The following is a 22,366-nucleotide window of genomic DNA, read 5'->3' as shown; positions in this document are numbered from 1 at the left end:
TGATCTCCTAGCAGTCACGGAAACCTGGCTTAATGCTGCCTCCGGCCCATCGCTGGCCCTTGCTATACCTAATGATTATGCTATTATTAGATGCGACAGAAACACCAAATCAGACGAAGGGAGGCGGACTCGGCCTCATATTCAGAAATACCTTTGACATTAGAGTCATTAAGGACGTTCAAATCCCCTCTGCTGAATCCCTGTCCATCAAACTACCTCTATCACCTAACCACACAGCAACAATGCACCTTATCTACCGACCATCAGGACCCATTTCTTCTTTTAAAGAGGATATTGTATCACTCATAACCACTGACACTAAACCTAGTTCACAAACTATCCTACTCGGGGATTTTAATCTTGGTTTTAACAACCCTAAGAATACTAACGCCCATGATCTAGCCAACATATTATCCGACTTGGGTCACACCCACATTATTCATGAGCCTACACATATCAAAGGAAGAACACTGGACTGGCTCACTCACTTCAACTGCTCTATTGATCTCTTATCTAAAGATCCTTGTATCTGGTCGGATCATCATAAAATAACCTTTTGCATCAAAGCTACCAGCACGAGAAACAAGAAAGACATTACACCTGATAAACTCCTACCGTTATTACTCCCCCTTCTGAACAACATTGACTCTGACTCCGACCCCACAGTCTTAGTGGATATCTACAATCAGGCAATTCTCAAAGCACTGAACACCATCGCCCCCCTAAAATTGCAGAAATCTAAACCACAACGTCACCTGAATACATGGTTCACGCCGCAGCTAAGAGAACTACGTAAAACTAAGAGAACTGCGGAAGCACACCGGAAAAAGTGCCCTACAGTAACCAATAAGAATGAGCTAACCCTAGCATCCAATAGTTACAAAGAAGCCATCCTACTTGCTAAAAAAGACACCTACAACAAAAGGATTACGCAAGCGGAATCCAACACAAAAGAACTTTTCAAGATTCTAAAAGAATTAGAATCCCCTATTGCCCCTATTGACAAATGTGTTACAGACGCACTATGGTGCAGTAACATTCAGAAGGCCCTATTAGACAAAATAACTCGCCTACAATCTAAAATCAATGCGAAAAAATCCCTGCTGCTCGCTGACCCTGACTACAAACAACTTCCTAACGAGTCACCTACCTTTAAGTCAACTTGTAAGCCATTCCGTTTCTCACCCCTCTCAATTTGGGAAGTAGAAAACATCATTAGGAAACTTAAACCATCAAATTGCCAAGGTGATGCCTTGATCATCAAAGCAGCAGCACATGACCTGGCACCATTTATTACTAACCTCATCAATGCCTCCTTCAAATCCGGAGTAGTGCCTGATAACTTAAAAGACGCTTGGGTCATTCCTCTACTCAAAAAACCTACTCTGGACCCAGCCAACCCGTCTAACTATAGGCCGATAACAACTGTACCTTTCTTATTAAAAATACTGGATAGAGCAGCTTATCTGCAAATACAGGCTTATCTAGAATCGAATAATCTCCTGGGACTAAGGCAATCCGGCTTCCGACCCAGACACAGCACGGAAACTGCATTAATAGATCTCACTACCCAGATCCAAATCCTAAAATACAACAGTAAACTAGCACTCCTCTTACTGCTTGACCTGTCAGCAGCTTTTGATTTGGTCAACCACCAAACACTCTGTCACCACTTGAAAACTGCAGCACACTTTTCAGACGCAGCCACTGCCTGGATCAGTTCCTTCCTGGCGAACAGAACCATGAGGGTCTTCTCTCCCACTAATTCAGCTGAACCCTCACCAGTACCTTGTGGAGTCTCGCAAGGCTCTTGCGTGTCCCTGACGCTCTATAATGCATTTACAAAGCCCCTCTTCGATATCCTTGTGTATCTGGGTGTCACGTATATCAATTTTGCGGACGACACCCAGATACTCATTCCTATCTCGGGTGACTACGAAACAGACAGCAAAACCCTCAATGAAATATACCCAGTAATACAAGCATGGATGGCACATCATGGACTTTGTCTCAGCGACGAAAAACCTGAGTTGATCATCCTTGGTACTCACGCCAAACTAAAAAATCTAAACTCTGCTTTCAAATCTTTCACTATAGATGGTAATCTTATCCCTGTCTCAAACAACACAAAAACCCTAGGCATCTACATTGATGCCACCTTATCCTTCTCCAAACAAACCAATGCAGTAGCATCATCAGCCGCGTACACCTGCAAATTGATCACTGCAAGTAGGCCGTTCATCTCCACACCCAATTGCATTACTCTTGCTAGAGCATTAGTCTTGTCCAAAATAGACTATTGTAATGCCCTTTATTTAGGCACTAGCCACAAAAATATCAACTAACTATAAGTAATTCAAAATAATGCCATCAGGGCAGCCCTCAACATACCTAAAAAGTCTCAAATTTCTGAGACTAGACGTAATCTACACTTGTTCCCAGTAGAGCATAGAATATCCCTCAAAACTTTGGCCCTCACACACAAAGCCAAGGCCAACCTTGCACCAGCCTACCTCACCAACCAACTTACACCACAAACATCATCAAGACCACTCAGAGCAGCTCTGGTAAACACTATGTCCATAGCGAGATTCAAACTCCATAACTCGGGTGGAGCTAGCTTCCCTGTACAAGCATCGAAATTATGGAACACACTGCCCGCGCTCCTTAGGCCAGAACCCTCCTTTAACCTATTCAAACGTAACACGAAGCGCTGGCTTCACAACAGGGACACAATGACAGCCTAAACTTCCCAGATCCTTGAACGACTGACTGCCTACTGTACATATTGTAAAGAATTTATCTTAGACTATATTTTATCGGCAGCCTCCACTGCCTGCCACATGAACATTGCAACATGTATATATGTATCTGTAATACTAATGTATGTACCTATCTGTAACATAACCGTTGTTTACTGCACTCAACTGTAACCAGATCTAATTTACACGCCAGTATGCCCCTGGGCCTGGCTGCGCTTTATAAATAAAATAAATACAAATACAAACAGACCAGGCGAGAGAAGACCAACCATCACAACACGCCCGCCAAATAGCCAACTAACACCAAGAAAAAATAGACCTAAATACCTTCTGGATAAAAGCCCCTTTACCAGAACAAGACCAACATTACTTTATTGTCATTTACCTATCGATCTACCACCCACTTGCATAACCAAACACCCCAAACACATAAGGAGGGAGGTTGAAAACACAAGAGACATATCGGAAATACACAGAAGCACAACTGAACCAAGTGAATTGAACACTTCATTAATCACAAAAAGCTGGTGAGACAAAATGAATCATCAACAGGATCAGACAGACAACTCTGAAGAACACATTAACCCAAAACGCAATCTTCTGAATCTGCTCAACGATGAAACAGAAGCAACAAAACCCAAGGCAGAACCTAAAAGACAAACCAACACCAAATCAAATTACCAACACCGCCATCAAAGGACAAACAAAACCCAGAAAACAAAAAGATTCACTGCAACCTAGTCAACACCAGATCATTGTAAAAACACACCACAGAAATATACAAACTCCTCAGTAATGGAGGAATAGACATCCTATTCCTCAACAAAACACGGCTAACACAGAACGTCACGGTAGTCGCACACAGATGGTTACCCAACAATTTCAAATTGAAACTAGCAAACAGAGTCAGAAAAAGAGGAGGAGGCCTCCTGTTGCACACAAAGACAACCTAAAGATGACAACAGCACCACCAATAAAAATCACTTCTCCTCCACTTAGCCTTGGACCACCAAACCAACCTTTATTTTCTACTATCTACAGACTGGCTGCATACAAACCTTCTTTTCACTGACACATTTGTAGACAGTAATCCAACATTGCCATAAAATATCCCACCTGATCATACTTCGAGACATCAATATCTGATTTGAAGAAAAAAAGAGCAACTCCCCTAAATCACTGACAAATTAACTATCAATGATACATTTACAGCAATTGGGAGCAACCCACTCGGCAGGCACACCTTAGATGAAATCCTTTGCAAATGAAACCTGGTTACAACTGCACCACCAATATAGATGCTCTGGAGAGACCACCTCGTAATAATCTTTGAGATCCATCCACCATCAGAAATGCAAGCTAACCTCCCCAAATCCCCTTTAATTCAGAAAAGAAACTGAAGTCCCACCATGGACCTAAATACCAGTGGAATCCATGAAAGCACCAAACACCATCCTCGATTCATACAACATTGAAGAAAGAACTGCAACAATCCAAAAATGGATTACAAAAATACTAGATGACATCGTACTGGAAAAACCATTCACCCCCTCGCTAAAGAAAACAATGGTGAGATGATTCACACCTCACCTCAGAGTATTGAAGTAAACTAACAGAAAACTAGATCAAGAAATTAGGAAAAACTACTAAAGCAGAAGAAAAAAAAATCACATACTAAAGACTGACACAACTATACAAAGCCAAGATACTCAAAGCAAAAAATATATGCTACACAAAATGTATCCGAACCTCAAACAACACCCAGAAAGAGATGTTCAGCATCATCAATGAGCTAAGAAACCCAAAAGACTGCAATAACACACCCACACCCTCACAAAAACTATGTGATGAACTAGCAAACCATTTCAAAAACAAATTCACAAGCATCCAGTCATCAAGAGTATGCCCAGGAGCACACCCCTGACCAGCCAACTCCGGAACGAACCACAAGACAAAACCACCTCTCACCAATTGCAACAGAAATATTAATCAGCCTAGTGAACCAAAGCAACGGATCAGGCTCACCAGCAGACCCTTGCCCACCAGGCATGTACAAGACCATCCTCACAACACAAAAGCACCTGTAGAATACTTCTGCAACCCCTTTAACCATTCACAGGCAAATGGAAATGTACCACAAAGGTTCAAATCGGCATACATCAAACCACTTGTTAAAGACCCCTCAGGAAACAAAAAAGGCCAAACCAACTACCGACTGATATCAAACATAGTATAACCAGCGAAACTCACAGAAAACTATGTATACAAATAAATCCTGGAACATGTAGAAAACAATCGGATACGAGGTACAATTCGGTTTCAGACCTATGAGAGGAACAGAAACAGCACTACTATACATCTGCGATGACCTAAAAATGAATTCAGACTCCAGCATCACCTCAGAGCTAATACTAGTAGATTTATCAGCGGCTTTCGACACAGTCCACCATGATACCCCCATCAAAAATCTCTGAGAAATAGGAATCAGCAACATGGCTCTACTATGGTTAAAATCGTTCCTGACAGTAAGAATGGAAACAACGTGGTTAACCCCCTTCAACTCAGCACCACGCACAAAAACCAGCAGAGTTCCACAAGGCTCATCACTCTCGCCACTACTCTTCAACATTTACTTGACCCCACTCATCAATCTCATCAAAAGACATTGGGCCTCATTACGACCCTGGCGGTAAGGGGTTAACGCCAGCGTTAGCTGCGCCGACCCCTTACCGCCAATTACGAGGTCCCTTAGCGCCATGGCGCTTTTAACACCTGCTTTTAGCAGGTGTTAAAATCCATGGCGCTAAGGGACCATGGAGTTAATTACGCCACCGTAATTTACGGTGGCGTAATTAACGCCTTCCCCACTCCCATTATGCCCTATGGGGCAAAAATGGGAATGGGGAAGGGTAAATGGGGATTGGGGACTTACCGCCCCGCCGACCTCGGAATGGGGCGGTAAGTCCGCCAACCACCATGGCGTAAACGTAGTTTACGCCATGGTGGTAAAGTCACGGCCCAGGCGGTAACTTACCGCCTGGGTCGTAATGAGGCCCATTGACTCACCGGCTACAACTATGCAGAAGACACGCAAATCATCTATAGAATCAACACTAATGGTGAACCAGACCAAACACTTATCAATTGACCCAAAGAAATAAACAAATGGATGAGCACCAACAGCCTAAAACTCAACCCGGACAAAACAGACATCATGATACAAGCCTGTCGAACCAACATTACATTAGATGTCCCACCGAAATGGGAAAACGAATGGAACCTTACAAAGAAGTTAAAAACCTTTGAATATTAATGGACGATGACTTAACACTTGAGCCGCAGTTGTAAAGAAGTGCTTCTTCCACCTAAGCACAATCAAGCACATACTGCCTTTCCTCAGCTTCCCACACAGAAACCTCACCATCATCTCCCTTGTCATGTCAAAAATAGACTACACCAACGCGATCTATATCGGAATGCTGGAGTACCTCACCAAAAGACTAATATGAATACAGAACACACAGCAAGACTACATCTCAGACTCACTAAGAATTCACTATCACACCAGCACTGAGAACCCTTCACTGGCTATCAGTGATAAATGTTCTTCAAAGCGCTCTGCATTACCCACAGAGCAATCCACAGCCAAGGAGCTGAATTCATAAATGAAAAAATCTCCATCTACAAACCTAACCGACCATTGGGTCCAGCAATGACATTCGCCTCGAACCAAAACAATATTCAAAGTTGAAATTTGGTGGATCCTCATTCTCTTGCATCTCTGCAAAACTTTGGAACTCATTCCCCAAGGAAGAACGCCTAAAATTCAGAAAATTACTAAAAACATGGCTCTTTAACTCGCCGCGCTAAACAGGAAATACCATCGAAGGGAAACAGTCAACCACAATACAAAGAGAAACACCCAAAACTTACAAATAACCAAAACCTAATTAACCAAAACCGGATACACCAATGAAATAAAGCAGCTTTAAGGGAACCACTGCACAAGTATACTATTCCAGGCAAACCAATATAACTCTTGCAAAAGAAACGCACAGACCAATCTCATGACTATCCCTAAAGAAACGCACAGAACAATCTCATGACTAACCGTACTATAAACCTTCCAGTATCCTACATACTCACCCTCAACCAGCAAACAAAATCACACATCTCCCTCTACCACAGTAGATACTTGAAAGAAACCACCACAAACTGCACACACTTTGCAGCACCCAACTCAACCCAACACGCTACAGAAACCCAAACCAGAGACACAAACACCACCACAGATACACACATGCACCAAAACACAGCCAAACCCTTAACTAAAAACAAACCCAGAACACAGTAACTGTTTTTTTGCGAACTGAAGCTACCAAAAGCACAACACAGCTCTCTTGCGCTCTCTCTCTCTCTCTCTCCATCCCACTTACTAACCTTTCTGCGCCATCCTTCCTTTTCAGATCTGTCCGAGCGCATGGAGACCATGAATAAGGCAGCAGTGCATGGTATAAATCACAATAACATTCTAGGATTTATTTCTATAATAAAATGAAGGTATTCTGGATGTAAGGATCTTTCGAAAGTTAAGAAATATTGCACTACAGATTGCTTTCCTTGATTCAAGTACCATCTGTCTTGAGCCCTAAATTAGAAAATGTCCTCTTTTAATATTCGTATTGGCTCTTTGCCCTTCCAATAGCCCACAGGATCTCTTTTATGGTTTTAAAACCAATTTATTGTGCTCCTTTATTCACGGGACAAAAGTTCGACTACAATGTACTTTACCAATGTTCCTTCTTTTACCTTCCAATCGTCTTCCGCAATTTAATCATTCTCACAAGGATATCATCAGAGATATGCACTAAACTTTCCTCATGATGGACCAACACATTTGTTACATTTTTGCCAGTAACCAGAAGATCAGATTCTTAAGTATGCTTTGTAAAACATTCCCCGTTCTTGCCAAATGGTGTAGATCAATCGACGACAATACCAAAGTACGTGCTATATATCATACAAACATTGCTCCTGCATGTACGAAGGTAGACCCTCAAACCATTAGCGAACAAGATGAGCAATGCTGGAACCAAATAAGGACCCTGATTTGGACTGCTTTGCAGGGACTTTTCCCTACTCATTTCATTGTACATGTAAAATTGTAAACAGATTGTTGTTGCCACCCTCTGGTAACAACGTACTCATGTTTAAGATATCTGCATATAAGGTTCTTCAAACATTTTCCAAATATATCTGCTTTCCCTTAAATTAAAATCAGAACCAAAAGCCAGAAATACTTGAAATGAGTGCGTCTTTAAATTACATATTTATAAAGCATAAAATATACATGTGGTGATTTGTGATGCATAAAAAGGCAAATAACATAACATTTGACAGGGGTCATAATTTCACGTTATAAGCCACCAGTGTTAGGCATCAAAAGTCACTTGCCTCTTTAATTTTCTAAATGCACACAGCAAAACGTTAAAAGGGAGACAGCTAGAGGGAGACCTTAACATTGAGGGCTAATCCAACTGCTTACTTTTATTTGACGTTCACACTCTAAATACACATTCTCAAACACAGAATCAGAATTATCTCTTATTATTAACTCTCCCTGCTCTCTCCAAGCAGGTGACAAAACACAACAAAGTAACTTATTTAAAAAATGTAGTAATTGTAATTGGGGTTAATATGGTAATTGGGCTCCCGATGGATTACCCATCGGAAGGTGAGAGACCAACTCTGCAGTTCCTGCTTCTTCCAAGGGATTTCAATTACGGCAGATAGAGGCATGGACATTCTAGTGGGTCTGGGTCCCTGTGACGTCATCTTTCACAGGGGGAAAATGCAGCGTGCATGGAGGTGATCAGAAATGGCGTCCACCAGGTACAACCATGATGCGCGTCAATCATTACACAGAATATCCCCCTTGATTTCACCAACTTTGTGTACTTTACAAAAAGCAGGAGAAATCCATAGGGATCCCAACCTCTTTAAGCGCAGGGTTCCCTGTACGGAAAATGCAGATTTCCTGCTCTGTGCCGCACTCTGTCCAGGAAAATTGCATCAAAATGGCAGTGAGCCTCAAAACATTGTGGAGAGTTTGTTTCTGCATGGTCCACTGACTCCGGGCTATAATTTGACCCGATCATAGTGGAGCAGATGGGCAGGTTAGGGATGTGCCAACTTGAAGATAGCATTGAAAAGAAGGCAGACACAAAACTGTTTGTGTCCCTCTAGTGGGGCAATTTGTTTAAGACACCTGATGAGTGAACTAAAGCAGACGACACTGTGTGTGTGCTGACCATTTCTTCTGCCTGAGAGTTAGTTTCAAAGTATAGGTCAATGTGCAAAGCGAACAAACATTGTCTCTCTCTCTCTCCCTCTCTCTCTTTCTCCCTCATCCCAGACAGACTAATGTTTTAGAACTCTTCAAAAGTCTCAAACTAGAGTTACTAAGTGGAGCCAGGTGTCTTTCTCTTCCTTCTTGACACTTACTATGGGTTGAAGAATTGTGAAATGTTTCGGTCTTACAAAATTAAGTCACTGATCAGGGCTCAGAGTGTGTCTCTCTTCTACTTCCTGACATGGTCTTTCTTCTGCCTAAGAAATTCTACCACCTGGGGGTCATAAACTGCAGTCATTCATCTGGGCAAGGCAAGACTAAATATCTGTTTGCCAAAACTTTGAGCTAAAAAGTGAACAAGGCCAAGTAACTTGTTTTATAGGTGAATGGTTGCCAGATGACTCCATGTCAAGAGGGGTCCGGGAGGTGGGGGTGCGGACCGTGTTGCAGTACTGGGTTTTCACTTCTCCATCAATTGCATGCTGGGAGCCCTCAAACGTCCACGTGGCCATGCGTGAGAAGGCCTTTCAGTCCTCTTTTCTGCCCTTTGAATTCTGAGCCTTGTAGTGTGTTCTTTCCCATTTAAAATTTAGGAAAACTACAAGTTCCTGAATGCCAATCAAAAACAGGACTAGGTGGCCTTCTCACTCATGGTCACGGGAAACTAGAGAGCTCTGAAGAGTGTAGTGTTTGGTTACTTCATTGAATAAAACGTACTGACGTAAAACAAAGGGAAAAGCAAAGCCCCCGGAGTGAAGTAGGGTGCCCCTCATGAGATGGAATCATTTTTCCAAGCCTAATGAGACTGTGTCCACTCAGGAGGGTCTAAAATCACACTTTAGCGCAGCATCCTTTACCAGAAGGGAAATAAACATTTGCATATGGGTAGTCTGGCCCCGTCCAGCAGAGCAGTCCAGTAAAGATGCTAGGCAGCTCTCCTCTGAACGAGAATACAGCAATCCCAGGCACATGTTTCTGCCTTGTTAGGCGTAACCAGTGAGATGCGCTGACTGCATATTCAGCACTGCACAAAACTTCAATGGATGAATGAACGGATAAATAAACGCCAAGCAATGACATACCTTAATATCCAGGCCAGGCACGCTGAGCAGTACCTGTGCCCACACAAGGACTGCTGCGCCTTCTTCAAGACGTTGTTGCAGTTGCAGCACAGATACTTCTGGCCGGGGGCATCATCACAGATGTTGGTCGGGTACCCGAGGGGGCATTCATTTTCGTCGGGAAAGGACGAAGGCCAACGCTGCGTTACCCTGCTTGTCTTCTCAGCCATTGGATGCCACGGGGGAAACACAAGTGCTCCTGCTAACGGCTGGGGGGCCGTCAAGCACTTCAGACCATAATCGCCTTTGGTTTTTCAAATGCTTATTTTCAGACATCAGGGACCGGCAGCGGCTTGAAAAGCGTTGACTTCCTTCTCTCAGTGGCAGCGGCAGACCTCTATCACCATCGGCTAGGCTGCTAGTGTGAGTTCATAAATCACTCGGTGTGTGGCAATAGCGGGAAGCTTCGGTGAATTTCCCCTGGGCACCCACACTAAAAGAAGTGCTGCTTCCAGCTAGCGGAAGGTATGGTCCCAAAGCTAGAATGATAAGTTTAAAAAACACATTGCTGTGAATTAATAATGCATGTTCATCCAGATAAAGTTCTGTGATATTTACATTACTGAAAAGTAATCAAGATTATTTTGTATGCAATTGCAACGCTTAAAAATCAAAGTGAAGTGCCTGATAAAATGCCACATATGTTGATGAATATACACTTTTCACTCCACTTTTATATGCATATACATTTGAACCCAGCTGGCACATAAAGTTCCATCTTACAATATTCCTCGCACATATCTGGCAGTTTCTAGCACATACACCGAGCACATCATGGCATGTTCACATTATGCCCAGTTATCAAACTGCATACGCTGATCATTTCTAGTTTCCATTATGCCAATCTGGCACATCGTAGCCTGTTTACAGTACACCGCCGTAGTGCATCCTTCTTAATTTACATCATGCCCACTTTGCGCATAATTGCATTTTTGCATTTTGCCCTTTGTAGCATTGCGTTTAGTTAATCCATTGTCACCTGCACTGAGGGCTCTCTCACACTAGATTGCACCTTCTGCTATCATTAGGATGGAGGGGCTGCCAAGGTGATCCAAAGTCTAGAAGGTCAGCAAAGCTGCATGCAACCTGCAGGCTCTCACTCCCAGCATTACAGATGCTGGCTAAGATTGGCCGGACCACCAAGCATCGCCCGCCTAAGCCAGGAGCAGGCAGATCTAGATGGACTATGTGGATTCCCTGCTGGAAACCTATTTCTGAGACTACGCGTGTGGCAACAGTTCGCGGTACAAGAACCTTTAACATAACATGGAGCATAGCAGCAGGAAGGGCCTCCATTGTAGCTTGTCTGAGTTTTGAAGAAATCAATGGATTGATGTTGGTTGCACTGATGTAGGATCAGGATTTGGAGGGGGGGGGGGAGAACTATCAGAACGACCACACTCACAGACATGCTGACGATGGCACTGCTGCCAATATGAGCACACATGCAGTCACTGAGCTGGCCCCAACCAACACATAACGCCTGCCTTCCTGGCAGCAGTAAGGCAGAAGAAATTGAGTCACTGTACATGCATTGCCAATTTTAGCCCAGACACAATTGCAAAACATGACTGGTTTCACCATGGAGCAATAACATCCTTTGCAAAAGTGTTGGTACTGTGACTATCCGCCGCTTAAGCGTAGTCATTGCCCAGCTCTAAAACTGACTAAAATCCTGTTAATGAGCAAGCATTAAGGCCAGCACATATCTGGGCAATGCCAGAAGCGTAGACCCATGTGTAGATGTCCAAAAACCCCAGTATATCCCCAAAAACAGTTTTACAAGCCAGCTGTGTGGCCACCAGCACTTACTCTCATCCTATTCCTGTCATGCACACTATCTGTCCTTCCCTTCATCAAACTCCCTCCATCTCCCTCCCCATATCCCTTCTCCCTCTCCCTCCTGCTCTTCCTTTTCCTTGTGTTCTCATTTTGCTCGACCTCTCTTCTGCCTTTGACACTGTCAACCACACCATCCTGCTCAACCATCTCCATGATAACCTGGGTATAACTGGTCAGGCTCTGGCGTGGCTTACCTCCTTCCTCTCCAATCGACCCTCCCAGGTCCAACTGGGTTCCTTCCTCTCTGACATCTTTTTCTCTACCTGTGGTGTCCCCCAGGGATCTAACCTCTCCCCCTGGTTGTTCAACCAGTATCTGGCAATTCTTGCTCACCGCATCGCCGCTCTCTGTCCCAACTTTCAGTGCTACGCGGATGATATCCAGCTCCTTTTCAGGCTACCCTCGGCCTCCTCTTCCCCTTCCCTCATCTCTGACTGTCTTTCTGCTATCCAGGAATGGTGTGTCGCCAACGACCTCTGCCTTAATGCCAGTAAGACTGAGATTCTACTCATGGGCACACCCACTTCCTCCTTCCCTGCAGCTCTCTGGCCGTCCTCCCTTGGCCCTCTTCCTGCACCTACCTGCAAGGCAAAAAACCTCAGGGTCTTCTTTGACTCCACACTCTCTTTCTCTCCTCACATCTCTGACGTCTCTAAGAAGTCACACTACCAGCTACACCTCCTTTCCTCTCCTTCCCCCAGAAGCTCACTGTCTTCAGAGCCCTAGTTCTCTCGAAGCTGGACTACTGTAACAGCCTCTATCTTAATCTTCCTGTCTCTACTCTCCGCCCTTTGCAACTCATCCAAAACAGGACTGCGAGACTTGTCCTTGGCCTCAAGCCCAGGGACCGTATCTCTCCAGGATTGAAATCACTACACTGGCTCCCAGTGGCTGCGAGGATTAAGTTCAAAACCCTCTGCATTGTCCAAAATACCTTCAACTCTCTCTTCCTAAATATCTTCCTTCTCCTGCTCTTCGCTCATCCACCTCCAACTTCCTCAGGGTCAGCCGCTTCTCCAAGCAACGAGTTGGGGGTAGATCTCTCTCCGCAGAACGGGCCTCCCTCTGGAACAGCCTTCCTGCCTCCCTGAAACTTGAGGAGAACCATCTCCGGTTCCGGAAGCACCTCAAAACCTTCCTCTTTGCCTCCGCTTTCTCTCCCTCTCTCCCCTGCTAAAATCACTGAACCTGCACTGAATCTGCAACTGGGACACTCACCGTTCTCAGTCCTTGGCCCAGCCACTCTTCCCTGCACTGCCTACCTGCACTACGGGACTGTCTCTGTTTCCTACAGCCCCTTCTCCCGGCACTTACCTTGCACTTTCCACCAGCTGGCCCTATTTTTTATCTTGTATTCTACTGACCATGTACTGCACTTTCCCCTCTCCCCTTCCCCTTGCACTTTTCCCATTCCCCTCTACCCTTGCACTTGCGCGATCTGAATGACACCTGGCGTAGTAGGATCGTTATCTGTCTCCCCTTGTTCCCCCCTCGCCTCGTCGTGCCTTGAAATACTTGTGTATAGGCGCGTTACAAATGCCATATCATATCACATCTTCCGCTCATCCTCAGGCCCTCCCCTCCTCTTAGCTCCCCCAATGCCCTCCCCTTCCCCCTCACACTATCCCTTCTCGCTCCAATCTTATCCATCTCCCCACTGTCCATCCCTCCAATATCATGAACATTGCCCTATGGAACGTCCGATCCATCTGCAATAAAGCCACTGCGGCTCTTGATCTATTCTTCCGACTCAACCTTCACTTCCTCTGCGTCACCGAGACTTGGATCCCCGTTCAATTCCACTGTTCCTGCATCTCTCTCCACCCCCTCTTCCTCCTTCTCTCATATCCCACGCCCCTCAGGTTGCGGTGGCGGTGGCGGTCTCATCTTTCCGCCTAAATGTCTCTCCTCATCTCTTCCTTCTCCTTTGAATTTCTCTACAAATCCTTCACTTACCCTTATGCAATCTCCTTCTTAATCATTTACAGACCTCCTGGCCCCCTCTCTTCCTTCTATGAAGACCTTGACCATCTTCTCTCTCTCATTTCTCCCTCCCCTACTCCTCTCTCTCTGTTGTTGGTGACTTCAACCTCCCTCTCTCAACCTCATCTCATTCTTCCCCTCTTCTCTCATTACTTGACTCCTACCTCCCCTCTCCCTTCCCAACCCCCCCACCCACTCCTCTGGCCCCACTCTCGATCTTATCTTTCTCTCATCTCACTCTTCCTCCCCTGTATTGTCTTTTCCCAACTATCTCTCCGATCACGCCCTACTCTCCTTCTCCCTCGCCCCTCCTCCCTCCTCACTGTCCTCCCTGACTCCGTCCCTCCTCTCCCTCCTTCTCACGTCGCGATCTTCGCAATTTCAACCCTTCTCTCTTCCTCGACTCCTGTTCTTCTTCCCTTCCCCCTCTCCCTCACTTCTCGTCCCTCTCCACCGATGCCCTTTCCTCGCTGTCCTCCTCTATATCCTCCAGTCATGACCAACTCGATCCTCTTACTTCCTTCTCACCCTCTCACAAATCTTCCCAACCCCGGCTCTCCTCTCACCTTCTGTCAATGCGTCGCCTCCTCTGTCGCCTCGAACGACGCTGGCTCAAATCCCCTTCTCTGGCTAACAAATCTTCTTACTTCTCATATCACTCTCTCCATGACTCTTGCCTCACATCTGCCAAGCGCTCCTTCTATTCTAACCTCCTCCACTCACAAGCTTCTCACCCCCGCCGTATCTTCCAGACCCTCTCTTGTCTTCTTTCCCCTCCTACTTCCGACCCTTCCATGAACTCTCCCCTCTCTCCCTCTGACTTTGCCAACTTCTTCTCATTTTTCCCCTCCTTCCCGCCCTCCTTTTCCAACCCTGCTAATATGTTGACTTTTTCCTCCCATCACCCCAGCCTGCGTCTCCCGCCTCCTGTCCAAAACTCACCACCCCTCCAATCCCATCCCCACCTCCCTCATCCCCAAAGTCTACCCTCTCCTCATCCCCTACCTAACCACCTTCTTTAACATCTGCCTCTCCTCTGCTACCTTTCCCTCAGCTTTCAATGGGACGCTACCATCATCCCTATCCTGAAGAAGTTTTCTGCTAACCTTCTTCTCGCCTCCAACTTCAGATCAATCTCCCTTCTCCCCTTCATCTCAAAGCTCCTTGTGCGCCTAGCATACTCTCAACTCTCAACTTTTGTCTCCTCCCACTCCCTCCCCCCCTCTCAGTCTGGTTTCCGCCCTAAACACTCCACTGAGACTGCCCTCACTTATGTACTCAATTCTCTCCTCACTGCTCGCTACGCTAAACAATCCTCAATTCTCATCCTCCTTGACCTCTCTGCAGCCTTTTGACACTGTAGGCTACCCCTTACTTCTTAGCACTCTGTCCTCCTTTGGCTTCAAAGGCCCTGTCCTCCCCTTGCTCTCCTCTTACCTCTTCAATCGATCCTTCACTTTCTCCTGGGGCGGCTGTACCTCCGCCGGACTCCCCCTGAGCTATGGAGTCCCTCAGGGTTCCGTACTTGGACACTTTCTTTTCTCTATCTATACCTCCCTTCTCGCCCCAGTCATCTCTTCTTTCGGCATCTCTCACCACTTCTACGCCGATGACACCCAACTCTTTCTCTCCTTCTCTTCCTTCACATCTGACCTCCACCACACTCTTTCTTCCACCTCACGGCCATAAAAAACTGGATGTCTTCCCATTTTCTTTCCCTCAATACTGACAAGACTGAAGTGCTTTTCTTCCCTCCTAACACTCTCTCCCCTACCCCGCCTCCTTTCATCCACTTTCCCCCTTCCAATCTCCCCATCTCGTCCCAAGCCCGCAATCTTGGCCTCCATCTTGACTCCTCTCTCTCCTTCTCCAAACACATCTCCCTAACCTCTCGCGCCTGTTGGCACCACTTTTTCAACATCCGCAAGATCCGCTCCTCCCTCACCTTCCACGCTTCTAAACTCCTAATTTCCTCCCTTATTTTCTCCCGCCTTTTCTACTGCTCCTCTCTTCTCCCTGTCTCTCACCTGACTCCCCTAAAATCCATCTACCACTCCTTTATTCGTACTCTATGTCTTCTCGGCCCTTGTGACTCTATTTCTATCTCACTCTCACAACTCAGCTGGCTTCCCTTCCTCTCACAATTGAAATGTCAATTCCTCTGTCTGGTCAACAAATCTCTCCATGACCTCGCCCCCCCTATCTCTCTTCCCTCCTCTCATTTTACTCTCCCTCCCGCTCTCTCCGATCTGCCAATCTCTACCTTCTCACTGTGCCCCCTGCCCCTTATGCCGCCTCATGCTTCCGCTCCTTCCAACTCTTGGCCCCCCTCCACTGGAACTCCCTACCTCTCTCTATCCGCTCCTCCCCAACCTACCCATCCTTCCGCTCCTCCTTGAAAGCTCTTCTTCTCTACTCCCCCCCTGACTCTCCTCACCTACCTCTCTCCCCCTCAAACCCCTGCCTCCTCCTCCCCTCGCCTCCCTCCTTCTTCCTCCTCCCGCTGACCTCACACTGGACACTGCTACCAGGAGGCATAGGAGGCCACCTGGGGAACTCCCCCCTCGTCCCCCTTTCTGCCACTCCCGCTGACCTCAAACCTGACATTTATACCCCTTCACCTACCTCCTCTCGCCTCTCCTCCCTCCGTCTTCCTTCCCCTCCCTTTGAGCAAATTGTTCCATATACTGTACTTCTGGTTTGTTTCATGTTTGTAAATATGCTTCTTTCAATACTGTATCTTGTTGTTACTCTGTAAAGCGCTTTGGCGTAAAGCGCTATATAAACTCAATAAACATAAACAATAAACATAATATATTCCCAGTTTGATAACTCTATTGTTACATTTGATTATATTCCTATGTTGACAATCCCAGTATTCTACAAGGTGCGTTTTAGGGCTTTTATTATTTACTTTATTGATAGCCTTTGGCACGCTTTCCTTTCCTTTAAGGCAACGGGATTTCCCCCGACCGTGGCGTGTGACTGGGCACCTGCTGACCCACATACAGCTTATGACTAATTTTATTTTTATTTTAACTTGTTATTTTAATTCCTAATCATTTCCCCGTAAGACAGTCTCTGTGGCAGAGGGTGCCTGGCCCCTGGGGCAGTCGAGGCTCGGCTTGGGGCTGCCATAGGTTTCTTTTCTCAACTGCACACAGACTCATTGCAGCCTGCTTTCTATTTTCATCACGCCAACCAACAGATTGGCACTTGTAATACTATGTGCAGGCTAATGTTGCTCTGGGCCGACAGCGCAGGGATCGGGCGCATCAGCAGCGCAACTACTGCACCGAAGTCAAGCCTGTCTGTGTCTGTCTGTGTCGCGGCCTGGCCAGACGGGCTGACTCAGTGCTCCCTGTTGGCGCTCACCCACCTGACACCCTATTTTGACCATGCAGGGACTCCACCGAAAACCAAAGCAGCTGGGATAAGTCCACACCTACAATTGACACTACTTAACACCCGGTCACTCACGGCTCAGGCAGATTTTGTCTTCAAGCTACTTTCTAAACAAACTCCTGATATCCTATGCCTTACTGAAACTTGGCTTGCTGAGGACTCAGCATTCACACTTAACTCTGCGCTTTCTGAGAATTATAGCATTATACATCTAGCTAGAATAGCCCGGCATCCTGGGGGAGGGGTTGCAGTAATTGCCAAATCGCAGCTGACTCTTACACAAATTCCCATCCCCCACTCCATTCAAATGGAAGCCCTTCTGGTAGGCGTTGAGAGTGGGGACAAGTCGGTATTACACCTCCTCACAGTATATCCACCCCCTGGCTCGAACAAAGCGTTTCCGGAGTTTGTGGTGACACTTCAACTTATGTATCCTAATATTCGGGTTGAGGACGAATTTAACGCCAGATTTAACCCTCCTCTGGCCAGCGGTCCAGCCCACTTCCATGATTCTATGGCAGACCTGGGCCTAAACCAGCTGGTAGTGGAGTGGAGCCTACCCACAAGTTGGGCGGCATTCTGGATCTTATCTTTTCAGCAAATTAACATCTTCAAAGTGACCTCCTCCAGCCCAGTGATTTAGTCCGATCACCATCTTCTTTCATTCCATTTTCTGAAAGTCTCATGTCCCGAATGCCAGGCCCCACGGCAATAGTGCACCAGACCTGGAAGTGGGTGAATCGAATGGCACTGGCCACCCTAACAGACGATAAATGCAATCTGTTGCCTGCACCTGACTTGTCTACTCTAACGCAGACGCTTCTTGAATTGGCAGGCATTGTCGCCCCACTCAACCTCAATCACCCGCACAAAAATCCCTCTGCATCTTGGTTCTCAGCAGAGCTGAAAAAAGCTCACCTAGAGGTAAGGCAGGCAGAATGGATATGGCGACGAAACGATGATATACAGGAAAAGGTTTGGTTCCAGAAGCTGAACCACAATTATCATAATTCAATCAAAGCCGCTAAACAGTCCTTCTTTACCGGGGAAAGTCAAGATGGCTCTTAATCAGTCAAAATAGCTTTTCACGGTGGTCAAGTCATTGACTCCCTGGCCAAACCTTTCATTACTAACGTGGTCCGTATTTGTGACCTCATTCAGAGCAACTGCTCGGAGAGGCCACCTATTGAAATAGTCAAATCTAACACCAGACCTTCGCACTCCTGGTCAGAATTTCCGATCTTTTCCTCCGATGATGGGCTAAAAGCAATCACAAAATGTTTTGGGGGGCCGGGCTTTCTCAGTCATGGCAGGTACCTTATAGAATGAGCTTCCAGCGGGCATGCAGAAATTAAAAAAATCATCTGCAGTGCTGGGCTGCGCTAAAAACCTTGCTTTTCTAGGCTAGCAGCTATGTGCCATGGTTTTGCCTCCTAGCGCCAATGTGCCCTTGTGGTGGATGTGCGCTTTATAAATACCTCTAACATAACCTGTAACATAACAAGAATTAAATATTCCAGCATTATGCCAGTTTGACATTCCAAGTATGCCCAATCCCATTAGTCCCAGTTTGACCATCCTAGCATATTATTAGTTTAGCCAACCCTGGTATATTCACATTCTGACAACCCCAGTATTTGACAATAGCAACGAAACCCCCAGTTTCACAGACGTAGGAAAATCACAGTGGACAACCCCAGCATATTCATAATTTGCACAGTGCCTTTCACCACCACAAGAGGATGTGTGGGGTGAAAACTGGCCCCTGGATGCCAGAAATAAAGAGGCCAGAGACAGTACCGAGGGCTCACCAATATAAAAGGCTAGTGGAGAAATGATGTCCGACACAAGGCCTATGGAACCCAAATTAAAAGGAAAAAAAGTGGGCTTCCATTTCAAGAAGCTAAATTGTGCACAATACTTGTCATGAAAAAAAAAGAAACGTTGAAATGATGTTTGGACAAATCTATGGAGAGCTGTACCGACAGATATGGAAACCACAGTGCGCAGTATCATCAATGGGTGCCAGAATTGTGTTTCAAGCAGCCGCAGAGAAACAGAGCATTTTACATGTACATTAAATAATGTAATGTAATTTTGTTTTTCCCTCCAAGATTACCAACATGCTAAGCGAAATGCCCAGCAGACTTTCAAGCTTGGGCATGGTGTTCTCATGCACATGTTTTTATTTATTGATTTATTTATTTCAATTCTTAAAAACACACCACATCGCTGAGGGCCTCAAGGTTCACAGAAAATATAAAAAAGAAATAACACACAACGAACAAACAAGCAGCACAGCATCAGAGGGCAAAAGTAGCTGACAGGAGATAAGTGAGCAGGCTATGTAGCCTTAAACAGGAAGGTTTTTAGTTTCTTTTTAAAATCAGCCAGTGATGTGGCGGATTTGAGACCCAAAGGAATTGGATTCCAAGTGGTAGGAGCCAAGACGTCAAAAGCTGTTTTGCCAAACTTGACTGATCAAAACCTGGGTTGGCACAGTTTAGCCTGATCTAAGGACCACAGGGATCGTGTAGGAACGTACCTGTGAATGTGTTCGCAAAGGTAGCTAGGCGCCATCTGGGTAAGGCACTTAAAGTGAACGTAAGGATTTTAAAGGAAACGCGATGCTTAACTGGCAGCCATTGCAGATTCTCCCTGGCAGCAGTGAAAGACTGCCTATTGGAGATACCCAGAACTGCTCTGACTAGCCCATTTTGCGTAACCTGTAACGCTGAAAGGTTGTATTAGGCGGATCCTGTCAGCCGACTATAACAATAGTCGAGCCTCGAATTGACTAGGGCAGAGGCTAGAGTGGACATATTTTTAACAGTAAGGTACGGGCGTAAGAGGGCAAGCTATTTGTTGATCCAACCACATGAAGCCTGCGTCTTGGCAACATGTGGCCTCATCATCAACTCAGATCCAATGTGACACCCAAGGTCTTGACAGTCTTAGCCACAGGAACAGAGACGTTGGAAATTTTGAAGGAAACATACTCTGGAGAGAGTATTTTTTGCATATGACTCGAGGCCGCAATGAGCAGCTCGGTCTTGTCTGTATTGAGGGCCATGGAGTTTTCCACCATGTACCATTCAGAAATCATTTGCATACATTGTAAAGTGTGTGCCTTATATGTCATTTAAAATACATTCATGTACGAGCCTACAGGCTGTTTGCTGAAAGACCAAGAACTGCTGGCTATTTCTTCAGATGTGAAACTGAACTCCAGAACCTCCCCCTATTTCCCTGGAGATTCAGGCCTGGTTGTCATCATCCATCAGAACCATTCCTTAAATATACAAGAAATAATTACTTCTTAGATCAGAAACACAGAGAAGTCCAGATAGGCTCATCTCTGGTCTTGCAGCAGGATTGACCTTGAGGTCACAAAGCCCATACAGTGCCCATTAGGAACTGTCATCAGTACAGCACATGTCTTGAAGGGGTAAGTTAACATAAACACAGATCTCTCGGCTTATGTCACATGCCTGAAAGAGGAGTGAAACTTAAAAAAAGGTGGAGGCCAGAGAGAAGGAGTAGTGGAACTGCACATTGACTTAAAATGGGAGAAACGCATATTATGTTAGTGATGTCATTTGCCCAATAAATAAGCCAGTTTGCCTCAGAGCTGGACTTCTTCCACTAATTCTGAGATGACATGCTGCCGAAATCTAGCGAGAAACATCCCAGAAGAGAGAGGCCTAATCTTGCAGTGGAGCCAGGAGCCAGGAGACCTAGAAACTGCTTGGGACTTCCTTGGAAGAAAGAGAGGGTCCACTTGACTGACCGCCTCGCTATCCCAGCAGTGTGTTCTGTGATACACAGACGCCCAGTCCAGACCTCTCCTGTAAGTATAACTAGCCCAAAAGCCCTAGATTGTATAGGCCCCATATTTGTCAGCATTGTGTTAATTATTTCCCCATTGAAAAATCCTGTTAGCCTGTGTAGATACTTAGCATATTTATCAAAGTAAATCAATTAATTCCCCCATTGACTTCACAGGATCTGTACTGTTGGTATTCAAAACCAACAATCTTTTCCCAGTGTGTATAGTCATGAATATTTGCCAGAATAATTAACCCTGCTGCCTTGTTTCACGTGTGTGTGCAGGGTGTAAAAACGAAATCGTCCCTGTGTTCCAATTGTGCAAGGTGCAAAACGAAATTGTCCCTGTGTTCCCATTGTGCTCTGCAAAACGAAATTGTCCCTATGTTCCCATTGTGCTCTGCAAAACAAATGTTCCCATTTGCATTTGTCTTACATTGCATCTGTGCTAAACATCCCAAAATCGATGTTCCCATTCTGTTTGGATAGAAAGCCCAAAGCCCTGTGCGTTATTGTAAGGTGTAGCAAAAAAAAAATCAATTTCTGCCTCTCCTATTGGTTCTATGACCAAATATTCTAAAATCCAATTTTCTGATTGTGTGCTGACTAAACCCCCAGAGCCCTGCCTGTGTTATTTTTAGGTGTAGAAAAACGAATTTCCCATTTCTTTCTATTCTTTCCCATTGCAGCTATGCTAAGTAATTCAAACCCAATTTTCCCATTGTGCTCTGCAAAACGAATGCTCCCATCACCTTTCTGCCTCCCATATTGTTTCTGTGAGACAGACCACAAATCCGATTGTCCCATTGAGTTCCTACTCCCTGCCACTGCCTTCCATTCTAAGGAATTAAGCCTAATTGATGTTTTGGGGTGGTGAGGGTTGCTGGGAGAAAAGCACAGCCCTGTTTGAAATCTGTTCTTTCCTTCTATTGGTGATGATCTAAAATGAAACTATTCTAACTGCACATGTTAGTGTCATTTGTGTGTTGGTACTTTCCAAAAAGATTATTCTGTTTTTGTGTTGCCACAACATTGGTGGCTGATGTAATCTATTTGTGATATTTAGCTAAATA

General features: G+C 45.4%; 1 protein-coding gene across 2 annotated transcripts in view; it reads right to left on the bottom strand.

The window, feature by feature from the left end:
- Window positions 1–22,366, bottom strand: part of TRAF1 (TNF receptor associated factor 1) — a 474,790-nt gene that overhangs the window by 384,479 nt on the left and 67,945 nt on the right. For both annotated transcript variants that reach the window (XM_069609529.1, XM_069609528.1), the window contains exon 2: window positions 10,197–10,714. In XM_069609529.1, the coding sequence (XP_069465630.1) occupies window positions 10,197–10,405 (209 nt within the window). In that variant the 5' untranslated portion in view covers window positions 10,406–10,714. The remainder of the gene's footprint in view (window positions 1–10,196; window positions 10,715–22,366) is intronic.

This window comes from Ambystoma mexicanum, chromosome 8 (assembly GCF_040938575.1).
Source record: "Ambystoma mexicanum isolate Mex_15411 chromosome 8, UKY_AmexF1_1, whole genome shotgun sequence".
NCBI lineage: Eukaryota > Metazoa > Chordata > Amphibia > Caudata > Ambystomatidae > Ambystoma > Ambystoma mexicanum.
Note: the sequence above shows the minus strand (reverse complement) of the source record. Positions and strands in the feature narration are given on the sequence as shown.